Source organism: Rana temporaria, chromosome 3 (genome assembly GCF_905171775.1).
Source record: "Rana temporaria chromosome 3, aRanTem1.1, whole genome shotgun sequence".
Taxonomy (NCBI): Eukaryota; Metazoa; Chordata; class Amphibia; order Anura; family Ranidae; genus Rana; species Rana temporaria.
Genome location: NC_053491.1, coordinates 15,656,404 through 15,668,909, shown reverse-complemented (window position 1 = coordinate 15,668,909; position 12,506 = coordinate 15,656,404). Strand labels below are relative to the sequence as shown.

General features: G+C 45.0%; 1 protein-coding gene across 1 annotated transcript in view; it reads right to left on the bottom strand.

Annotated features, from left to right (window-relative positions):
* The window catches only part of LOC120931126 (uncharacterized protein HI_0077-like), a 51,494-nt gene that overhangs the window by 38,340 nt on the left and 648 nt on the right, over positions 1 to 12,506 (bottom strand). Inside the window, exons 2-5 of the mRNA XM_040342291.1 lie at positions 9,155 to 9,240; positions 5,259 to 5,377; positions 1,846 to 1,948; positions 147 to 247 (exon numbers count right to left, since the gene is read on the bottom strand). Coding sequence (XP_040198225.1) covers positions 147 to 247; positions 1,846 to 1,948; positions 5,259 to 5,377; positions 9,155 to 9,240 — 409 coding nt within the window. The remainder of the gene's footprint in view (positions 1 to 146; positions 248 to 1,845; positions 1,949 to 5,258; positions 5,378 to 9,154; positions 9,241 to 12,506) is intronic.

Genomic DNA, 12,506 nt, shown 5'->3' with positions numbered 1-12,506 from the left:
GCAGGAGAAGGCAGTCACTTCTTCTTTAGGGGGTGTATGTGTGGGTGCATTGTTTTTGCTACCACCACCCCAATCCACCCCCCCATTTTTTTTTTTTACCACCAGCCACCACTGAATGCTGCCATATAAGACAACTATCATCTCACCTTCTCTTCCGGATCTGCAGTACAAAGGATTCTACAAGCCCAATAAGTCAGGGAACATTCGTCTTCTACCCCTTTAGCACTTTCTCCAGATTCCGTACTACCTGGGGGAAAAAACAAACACATCTGTTATAGCTTTTTATTGTCTGTAAATATGAATTAATACAATAAAAAAAAAAAAAAAGCTCCCTTAGACCCTTTTCACATTGAAGCGTATTTACAGCGTTTTAGCGTTAAAAGTCGCGCTATTAAAAAGCTCATAAAACGCTCTCCATGCATCTCAATGGACCCTTTCATACTGAGTCCTGCAAGCAGCATCTTTGGAGCAGCTTTTGAGCGCTGAAAAAAAAACGCCCCTCTCCATTGAAATGAATTGAAAGCGCTGTAAAAACGCCTTGCCCTTTCACACTGAGGCGTTGCACTGGCGGGGCATTAAGAAAAAACCTGCAAGCAGCATCTTTGGAGCAGCTTTTGGGCGCTGAAAAAAAAACGCTCCATAAACGCCTTACCCTTTAACACTGAGGCACTGCAAAAATGCCCTAAAACGTTAGGGTCTTAGCGGCACTTTACCAGCGTTTTTCGGGCGCTGGCAGTGTGAAAGGGCTCCGATAGCACTCGGGGGGCTTTCACATTGGGATTGCAGATGAGGCTTCTTTCAGGCGCTTTTTTTTTAACGCCAAAGCGCCTGAATAACACCCGAAAAACGCCCCAGTGTGAAAGGGGCATTAATAAATCCAATTTACGGATTTGTAAAATGTCATCGTCTTCAAGAATAAGATCTGCACTATGAGAGGACGATGTCTGTCAGTCTGGTGATTATCATATAGGGAAAAGTGCCAAATGTGTGACATTTTTAAAGTGTCCCCACAACGATAGGCTTCACCTATGTGCCACCTTTTTGGTCTGGTAATCACTTCAATACACTGTTACCCCCTTCCTGCCCAGGCAAATTTTCAGATTTCAGCGCTGTCACACTTTGAATGACACTTACTCAGTCATGCAATACTGTACCCAAATAAAATTTGTATACATTTTTTTGAGACAGAAAGAGCTTTCTTTTGGTGGTATTCAATCACAATTGGCTCCCGCTGCTGTCAATCAAATGCTGCAACAACGGAGCGGGGGGCGGGGCCGGGTCCTGCTGTCTGTGTTAACCGCTTAAGGACCGCCCATGCCATATATACGTCGGCAGAATGGCACGGACAGGCATTATCACGTACCTGTATGTGGCCACTTAAATGCCACGCTCGCGACTCTGCCGCCTTCCCTATGAGCCGGAACGGGGACAAAATTGTCGCTCTATTTTTGTATATAGCGCAAAAAATAAAAACCGCAGATACCACCAAAAGAACGCTCTATTCGTGGGGAAAAAAGGACGCCAATTTTGTTTGGGAGCCACGTCGCACGACCGCGCAATTGTCAGTTAAAGCGACACAGTGTCGAATGGCAAAAAGTGACCTGGTCATTGACCAGCAAAATGGTCCGGGGCTGAAGTGGTTAATACAAAAAGATAGAATATGCATTACTGCTTTAAAAAATATATTCTACAAAAGGTTAAATTCATAAACATTCCCTATAATTGTTTGCAACATTTCTCCTTACTAAGCAGCACTGAAGAAAATGGCATCTCTGTAATCACATCACCTGATATATCAGGAAGAAGAAGAGCTGGACATTCAGTAAAGATGGCGTCTATTCTCACCTGATTGTTCACATTTCCCGTTCTTCCAAGGAGTAAGGGACAATGCATTTGGAGTCTTGATGTATACCTTCCCTTCACAGACCTTCACCTCATATACTTGATTCTAAAAGAATTATATAGAGAGATCAACCAAAATTGCAAAGCCAAACAGGAGTAGCAATCATAAACGTCAATAAATGATGTGGCTGTGTGGGTGGAGCCTGGAATGGCTGCGCAGCTTTTAAAATGTGCCAGCGGATGCAGGGAGAGGAACCCCCCCACTGTTGTCATGGTTGAGGGAGCTGCTGCACAGTAACATGTTACATCCTAAATAAGGGTGTAACATGTTTACAAAAGGTGGACTTATACTTTAACCACTTAACCCCCGGACCAATATGCAGCTAAAGAACCTGCCCCCTTTTTTTGCGATTTGGCACTGCGCCGCTTTAACTAACAATTGCGCGGTCGTGCGAAGTGGCTCCCAAACAAAATTGACGTCCTTTTTATCCCCCACAAATAGAGCTTTCTTTTGGTGGTGTTTGATCACCTCGGCGGGTTTTTTTTTTTGCTCTATAAACAAAAATAGAGCGACAATTTTGAAAAAAAATGCAATATTTTTAACTTTTTGCTGTAATAAATATCCCCCAAAAATATATAAAAAAAACGTTTTTTTCCCCTCAATTTACGCCGATACGTATTCTTCTACATATTTTTGTTAAAAAAAAAATCGCAATAAGCGTTTATTGATTGGTTTGCGCAAAAGTTACAGCGTTTACAAAATAGGGGATACTTTTATGGCATTTATATTAATATTTTTTATTTTTTTTTACTAGTAATGGCGGCGATCAGCAATTTTTATCATGACTGCGACATTATGGCGAACACATCGGACACCTTTGACACATATTTGGGACCATTGTCATTTTCACAGCGAAAAGTGCTATAAAAATGCACTGAACACTGGCAGTGACGGGCTTAACCTGTAGGGGGCACTGAAGGGGTTTAGTGTTTCCTAGGGAGTGTTTACTACTGTGTGGGGGCGTGGCTTTGTGTGTGACGTCACTGATCGTCGTTCCCTATGACAGGGAACAGACGATCAGTGGCATTCACACTAGGAAGAATGGTTCAGAAAAAGGTTTGTTTACACTCACCAAGGACCTCGACTATGGAACGGACTAACATCCAAATGGAAATTGATCACCTGGCCTTCAGAAAAAAACTCAAAACCCACCTATTTTGAGAGATTAACAGAAGGCAAATGGATGGCAAGCGCCTAGAGGCGATTCAGTTTGCATTTGCAGTGCAATATAAGTTATTCACTCACTCACCTTCAGCTCTGTGATCTGATCGCGGGACACCGGCGGCGATTGGGTCCGCGAGTCCCTGGGTCACGGAGCACAGGACCAGGTCACGAGCGTCCCGCCGGCGGCGCGCTCGCGACCCAGGTCTGGGCACTGAAAGGTGACGTACAGGTACATGCCTGTGCCCTTTCGGCGTGAAAGGATCCTTAAGTGGTTAAATTATGTATACGGGCGTTTTAGCCTGTGTGTAGAGTTGAGCGAACACCTGGATGTTCGGGTTCGAACCCGAACCCGAACTTTAAAAAAAAAAAAAGGTCGGTTTCGGGAACCCGAATCTGAACTCTGAACCCCATTGTAGTCAATGGGACACGGACTTTTAGAAAAAAAATGCAGTTTGTCCCCGCAAATTCAATAACCAGACCCTTTAGGTCTGGTATGAATATTAAGGGGAACCCCGCCGTCAATTTAAAAAAAAAAAAATGACGTGCGGTTCCCCCTAAATATCCATAACCCTTATCCGAGCACCTTGACCTGGCCGGCCGCAGAAAAGAGGGGGGGGGGGGGCAGAGTGCGGCCCCCCCCCCCCTCTCCTGAACCGCACCAGGCCACATGCCCTCAACATGGGGATGATGTCCCCATGTTGATGGGGACAACGGTCTCATCCCCACAACCCTTGCCCGGTGGTTGTGGGGGTCTGCGGGCGGGAGGCTTATCAGAATCTGGAAGACCCCTTTAACCACTGTACCCCTACCATTTCACGAAGGAAGTGTAAAGTCTTGTAAAAAAAAAACACACAGACACCATAGAATAAAGTCCTTTATTAATAAAAAAAAAAAAAAACTCCAGCGGTGATAATCCACTCGTTCCCGGCTTCCTGCATTGTCCTGATCCTGCGACGGCTGCGGGTGATCTCCAGCGATGAGAAGATCACTAACCTCCTCTCATCGCTGGACACAGCCCAGCGAATGATGCGCTGAAGCTGTGACATTACTTATATAGGGGAGGCAGGGCCATCCGTCACGTGACCCCGCACCCTCTGATGTACCCTCTGCTACGTCACTGGGGAAGCCCAGAGTCTTCCCTCTTCCTGGGCTTCCCCAGTGACGTAGCAGAGGTACGTCAGAGGGTGCAGGGTCACGTGACGGGTGGCCCTGCCTCCTCTATATAAGTAATGTCACAGCTTCAGCGCGTCAGTCGCTGGGCTGTGTCCAGCGGTGAGAGGAGGTCGGCGATGCTGCGCTCCGGATGGATGGATCTTCTCTTCGCTGGAGCCGAGATCACCTGTCGCAGGATCTTCTCGTCGCTGGAGATCACCCGCAGCTGTCGCAGGATCAGGACAATGTTGAAGCAGAAAGCCGGGAACGAGTGGATTATCACCGCTGGAGTTTTTTTTTTTTTATTAATAAAGGACTTTATTCTACGGTGTGTGTGTTTTTTTTACAAGACTTTACACTTCCTTCGTGAAATGGTAGGGGTACAGTGTACCCCATTACCATTTCACACAGGGGGGGGTCAGGATCTGGGGGTCCCCTTTGTTAAAGGGGTCTTCCAGATTCTGATAAGCCTCCCGCCCGCATACCCCCACAACCACCGGGCAAGGGTTGTGGGGATGAGACCCTTGTCCCCATCAACATGGGGACATCCTCCCCATGTTGAGGGCATGTGGCCTGGTGCGGTTCAGGAGAGAGGGGTGCACTCTGTCCCCCCCCTCTTTTCTGCGGCCGGCCATGTCAACGTGCTTGGATAACGGGTCTGGTTATGGATATTTAGGGGGAACCGCACGTCATTTTTTTTTTAAATTGACGGCGGGGTTCCCCTTAATATCCATACCAGACCTAAAGGGTCTGGTTATTGAATTTGCGGGGACCTCCGCGCATTTTTTTTCCCCCGAACTCCGATCCGGGACCCAAACTTTTTCCAATTATTCGGGTTCGGGTAAACCCCAAGGTCCGTACCGAACCTTACAGTTCGGGTTCGCTCAACTCTACCTGTGTGTCAAATGATGGCATTTTGGAAGCCTGGGAGGTGTAGCGAGCGGCCGGCAGCCTATTAAACTTCTGCTGTTAGTTCACAATCTCTAAAATCCAAATGCCCAGTCACCCCACCCCCACAGTGACAAAGATGGCACCTAACCTGTAATCCAGAAGAGGAGGATCCATCATCCAAGCAGAACTCAAAATAATGCCAGGGGCAGGTCACTGCTAAGCGACCATTACACAGTTCTTCGATGTCCCCCTGCTCCAACGGTCCTCCTATTGTAGGAAAACAAATCATGAAAACATCCAACAACACTGAAAACCTCTTAGTTGTAAAATATTCTTCACTTACCCCAAAAGGACACACAACACTCATTTTATAAACGGTTGCAATGTATTAGAATCAAAAAAATCCTAAATAGCTTCCTTTACCTTAGTGCAGTCCTCCCTCACTTACCTCATCCTTCCATTTTGCTTTTAAATGTCCTTATTTCTTCTGAGAAATCCTCACTTCCTGTTCTTCTGTCCGTAACTCCACACAGTAATGCGAGGCTTTCTCTCTGGTGTGGAGTGTCGTGCTCGCCCCCTCCCTTGGACAACAGGAGAGTCAGGACGCCCACTAACACACAGCTCCTTTCTCTATCTGCAACGTAGAGAGCGTCCTAACTCTCCTGTAGTCCAAGGGAGGGGACGAGCATGACACTCCACACCAGGGAGAAAGCCTTGCATTACTGTGTGGAGTTACAGACAGAAGAACAGGAAGTGAGGATTTCTCAGAAGAAATAAGGACAGATAAAAGCAAAATGGAAGGATGAGGTAAGTGAAGGAGGACTGCACTAAGGTAAAGGAAGAGGTTTAGGAAAAAAAAAAAATTACCTTTACAACCCCTTTAACCCCCACTAGCGGCCAAATAAAGTGTTAAAAGCGCCCGCAAAGCGTTGCTGCCGAAGCGCTTCGGCAGCGGTGTCCATTGATTCTAATGGCAGGGGCAGTGGTGGAGCATTGTATACACCGCTCCCGCAATGCCCGAAAGCTGCTGCTTGCAGGACTTTTTCTATATAAAGATCTATATGTATTCAGCAGCAACCCTAGAGAATAAAATGGTGGTTGTTGCAATATTTTATGTCACGCTGTATTTGCGCAGCAGTCTTTCAAATGCAATTTTGTTGGGGTAAAAAATACACTTCAACCACTTCCGCTTTTGCGGACTGATGTACAGCAGGCTCGATTCACACCTATGCACGCTGCTTTTGAGTGTTTTTGCAGTGCTTGCTGCGTTTTTCAACACGCGTTTTTACCGGGATATGCTTTTTTTTTTTTTTTGCCAGCATTTTTTTTTTTTTTTTTACATTTCATTTAACAACCAGCTATAAACAGGTTAAAATAAAAATGCAAATCGCGACAAAATCATGACACTTGCGTTTTGGATGCATGTCCATTGAATTTTATTACATGCAAAACGCTGCTTTTTGCGGGGAAAAAAGTCCCCGACCCTTTCCGAAAATGCAGAGGCACAAAAAAGCATTGATGTGAACATCTTCCATAGGAAACCATGTTACAAATAATTTCCCTGCATTTCTGCAAAATGCATCAAAAAACTCATTAGTGTGAATGGAGCCGTAGTGGCATTCTGCCAACATAAATTGGTGTGAGCCGGTCGGCGAGTGGGCTAATGAATAAAAAAAAAAAAAAAAACCTAAACCGTAAAGTTAGCCCAATTTTTTTGTATAATGTGAAAGATGATGTTACGCTGCGAGAATCCTGATCTTTATTCTAAGCAAAAAAAATCGCGATTCTCATTTTTTCCAGAATTGTGCAGCTCTAGCCATTAGTAGTATATATAAAAAATAAATAAAAAAAATCCAGTATATATTCCATAGTTTGTAGACACTATGGGGCAGATTCACGTAGAAATCTGTTACGCTGCGGCGGCGTAACGTATCCCATTTACGTTACACCGCCGCAAGTTTACAGCGTAAGTGCCTGATTCACAAAGCATTTACCTGCAAACTTGCGGCGGCGTAGCGTAAATCCGCTCGGCGCAAGCCCGCCTAATTCAAATGGGGCGGGCACCATTTAAATTAGGCGCGTTCCCGCGCCGAACGTACTGCGCATGCTCCGTCCGTAAAATGACCCGACATGCATTGCACTAAATGACGTCGCAAGGGCGTCATTGGTTTTGACGTTAACATAAATGGCGTCCAGCGCCATTCACGGACGACTTACGCAAACGACGTGAATTTTCAAATTTCTACGCGGGAACGACGGCCATACTTAACATTGGCTAGACCAGGCGGCAGCCCTAGTTTTACGCCGCGTATCAAGACAGAAACAAGGTAAATATAGAACGACGGGTAAGGCGTAGGTTTGTGAATCGGCGTAACTAGTCATTTGCATATTCTACGCCGACCGCAATGGAATCGCCACCAAGCGGCCGATCGAGAATTGCAGCCTAAGATCCGACGGTGTAAGTCAATTACACCTGTCGGATCTTTGTGAGATCTATGCGTAACTGATTCTATGAATCAGGCGCATAGTTACGACGGGCGGATCTCAGAGATACGACGGCGTATCAGGAGATACGCCGTCGTATCTCTTTTGTGAATCTGGCCCTATAACTTTCACACAAACCAATCAATATACGCTTATTGGGAATTTTTTACATTTATAAAAAAATTTTTTATCAAAGACACGTAGCAGAATACATTTTTGCAAAAATGTATGAAGAATTAATTTTTTTAATTTGATGTGTTTTATTGCCGAAAAGTAAAAAAAAAAATTATATATTTTTTTTTATTTTTTACCACCAAACGAAAGCTCTATTTGTGGGGAAAAAATTATATAAATATAATTTGTGTACAGCGTCGCATGACCGCGCAATTGTCAGTTAACCACTTAAGACCCGGACCTTTAGGCAGGTAAAGACCTGGCCAGTTTTTGCGATTCGGCACTGCGTCGCTTTAACTGACAATTGCGCGGTCGTGCGACGTGGCTCCCAAACAAAATTGGCGTCCTTTTTTCCCCACAAATAGAACTTTCTTTTGGTGGTATTTGATCACCTCTGCGTTTTTTTTTTTTTGCGCTATAAACAAAAATAGAGCGACAGTTTTGAAAAAAATGCAATATTTTTTACTTTTTGCTATAATAAACATCCCCCAAAAATATATAAAAACATTTTTTTTCCTCAGTTTAGGCCGATACGTATTCTTCTACATATTTTTGGTAAAAAAAAAAAAATCGCAATAAGCGTTTATTGATCGGTTTGCGCAAAATTTATAGAGTTTACAAAATAGGGGATAGTTTTATTGCATTTTTATAAAAAAAAAAAAATTTGAACTACTAATGCCGGCGATTAGCGATTTTTTTTTGTGACTGCGACATTATGGCAGACAATTCGGACAATTTTGACACATTTTTGGGACCGTTGTCATTTACACAGCAAAAAATGCATTAAAAATGCACAGATTACTGTGAAAATGACAATTGCAGTTTGGGAGTTAACCACTAGGGGGCGCTGAAGAGGTTAAGTGTGACCTCATCTGTGTTTCTAACTGTAGGGGGTGTGGCTGTAGGTGTGACGTCATTGATTGTGGTTTCCTATATTAGGGAACACACGATCGATGACGGCGCCACAGTGAAGAACGGGGAAGCTGTGTTTACACACACCTCTCCCCGTTCTTCAGCTCCGGGGACCGATCGCGGGACTCCAGCGGCGATTGGGTCTGCGAGCCCCGCGGCCGCGGAGCTTCGGACCGAGTCGCAGGAACGCGCCCACGACCCATGGCTGGGCACTTAAAGAGGACATGCTTGTGCCCAGCCGTGCCATTCTGCTGACGTATATGTGTAGGAGGCGGTCCTTAACGCAGTGCCGTATCGCAAAAAAAAATGGCCTGGTCGGGGAAGGGGGGTAAAGTCAAGTGGTTAACTGTCCAAACTGAAGATAGAAGCTGATTGGTTGCACAGCTGCTCCAGCTTTGATCATTTTTTTGCATTATGTGCCTAAAACCAAACAGACATTTCCTGCAAGAAAACGTTTCGCGATGGCGGCCGGACCTTCGTGTGGACACGCAGAATCCATGGCGTAGAATTTCCCATCCGCCTGAATTAGAACCAGATGCTCCCCGTCCTCGCAATATAATCTGTAAGAAAACACAAATGTTACATTTAACATTAACCACTTCATTACCGGGCACTTAAACCCCCTCCTGCCCAGATCAATTATCAGCATTCAGCGCTGACGCACTTTGAATGACAATTGCGCGGTCACACAACACTGTACCCAAATTATATTTTTATAATTTTTTCCCCACAAATAGAGCTTTCTTTTGGTGGTATTTGATCACCTCTGCTGGTTTTTATTGTTTGTTAAAAAAAAAAAAAAATACAGAATTAAAAAAAATATATATATTTTTTTATATTTTATTATAAAATTTTGCAAACAGGTAATTTTTCTCCTTCATTGATGTACGCTGATGAGGCTGCACTGATGGGCACCGATGGGCGGCACTGGTGGGCACTGAGAGGTGGCACTGAAGGGCATTGATAGGTGGCACTGGTAGGCACTGAGAAGTGCCACTAATAGGTGGCATTGATAGATGGCACTGATAGCTGGCAGTAATGGGCACTGGTGGGCACCGATAAGGGGGCACTGAGGTGACACTGACAGGTGGCATTGAAGGGAATTGATAGGTGGCACTGGTAGGCACTGAGAAGTGCCACTAATAGGTGACATTGATAGATGGCACTGAAAGCTGGCAGTGATGGACACTGGTGGGCTGCACTGGTGGGTACTGATAAGGCGGCACTAGTGGGCACTGAGAGGTGACACAGAGGTGGCACTGAAGGGCATTGATAGGTAGCACTGGTGGGCACTGAGAAGTGGCACTAATAGGTGGCATTGATAGATGGCACTGATAGCTGGCAGTGATGGGCACTGAGAGGTGACACTGAAGGGCATTGATAGGTGGCACTGAGAAGTGGCACTAATAGTTGGCATTGATAGATGGCACTGATAGGTGGCAGTGATGGACGCTGATGGGCTGCACTGCTGGGCACCGATAAGGCAGCACTGGTGGGCACTGAGAGGTGACACTGGTGGGCACTGAGAAGTGGCACTAATAGATGGCATTGATAGATGGCACTGATAGCTGGCAGTGATGGGCACTGATGGGCTGCACTGATGGGCACCGATAAGGCGGCACTGGTGGGCACTGAGAGGTGACACTGAAGGGCATTGATAGGTGGCACTAATAGGTGGCATTGATAGATGGCACTGATAGGTGGCAGTAATGGGCACTGATTGACACCACTGGTGGGCATTGATAGGTGGCACTTGTGGGCATTGATAGGTGGCACTCATGGGCACTGGCAGGGGGTACTGACGACACAGAGGAGGCAGAATTGTCTCTTCCTCTTCGGGATTGATGTCCCTTACACACAAGCCGGTGATCGGCTTTTTTTTCTCCTCACGCCGGCCCCTTACTCGGATCTGTGATCTCCTGAGTCTCAGTGACTCGGGTGATCACAGCGCACGCCGCGCATGTCTATTGACGTCCTCCTGGCATTTGGGGTCTGCGCTGTAGCCTTCGTTCGGCTATATCGCGGGTGCCAAGTGGTTAAAAAAGGAGGAGGGAGGAAGGAGAAGGGAGGAGGAGGAACGCATCTGGAATGCATCCAGGAAACACGTCAAAAACGCATTAAAAACGCACAGTTAACAACTAAGATGCACATAATAATATTATTAATAAAAAAATTGTGTTTGGGTGTTTATTATTAACCACTTAAGGACCACCGCACGACGATATACGTCGACAGAATGGCACAACTGGGCACATGGGCGTACAGGTACATCCCCAGCCATGGACATTGACCCGGTCCGAAGCTCCGTGACCACGCACGCGATCGCCACTGGTGTCCCGCGATCGGTCACAAGAGCTAAAGAATGGGGAGAGGTGAGTGTAAACCTTCCCCGTTCTTCATTGTGGCAGTGTCACTGATCATCTGTTCCCTGATATAGGGAACGACGATCAGTGATGTCACACGTCCAGCCCCGCCCCCCTACAGTAAGAAACACACATGAGGTCACACCTAAACCCTACAGCGCCCCCTAGTGGTTAACACCTTCACTGTCATTTTCATACTAATCAGTGCATTTTTATAGCACTTTTTGCTGTGAAAATGACAATGGTCCCAAAAATGTGTCAAAAGTGTCCAATGTGTCCGCCATAATGCCGCAGTCACGGAAAAAAAAAAATCGCTGATCGCCGCCGTTAGCAGTAAAAAAAAAAAAAAAATGAATAAAAATGCCATAAAACGATCCCCTATTTTGTAAACGCTATAAATTTTGCGCAAACCAATCGATAAACGCTTATTATTGTGATTTTTTTTAAACAAACATAAGTAGAAGAATACGTATCGGCCTAAACTGAGGAAAAAAAAATGTTTTTTAATATAATTTTTTGGGGGATATTTATTATAGCAAAAAGTAAAAAATATTGCATTTTATTTTTCAAAATTGTCGCTCTATTTTTGTTTATAGCACAAAAAATAAAACCCGCAGAGGTGATCAAATACCACCAAATGAAAGCTCTATTTGTGGGGGAAAAAGGACGCCAATTTTGTTTGGGAGCCACGTCGCACGACCGCGCAATTGTCAATTAACGCGACGCAGTGCCGAATCGCAAAAAGTGGCCTGGTCCTTTACCTGCATAATGGTCCGGGGCTTAAGCAGTTAAAAAATATATATTTTCATTTGGCTATTTATTGTAGCAAAAATGTTAAAATATTGTGGGGTTTTTTTTCAAACTTTTTTTTTGTTTATAGCGCAAGAAATAAAAACCGCAGAGGTGATCAAATACCACCAAAAGAAAGCTCTATTCGTGGGGATTTTTTTTTCTATTTTGCGTCGCATGACCGCGCAATTGTCAAATTGTGACAGCGCTGAAAAATGGCCTGGGCAGGAAGGGGGTAAAAGTGGCCGGTATTGAGGTGGTTAACATTTAATTATTTGTAGATTATTAAAAAAATTAAAACATTTTTTTTTCCATTTGAAACATAAAATTGCACAAAAACGGGCGAATGGCGCATTTCCATTTATTTCTACTGGAATAAAAAAAAAAATAAAAAAAAAAAAAGCGTGAAAAACGTATGCTTCTGCCCGATCGAAGGTAGAAAACGGCGAGGTGTGAACGGGACCGGGGGGGGGGGTTGCGATCGTACATGTGAAAACGCGGAATGTAGCGAGCTTTGACGAGAAACGTGGCGGCGAGCAGATATGTGGTTAAAAAAAAAAAAAAAAGAGAGAAGCTGATAGGGGGGTGCGTGAGCAACTTTGCAATGTGTAGAGCGCCTCATTGAAATGAACGGTGTGCGGTACGTGTGTAGTGCGTCAGTGCGCAACAACAAC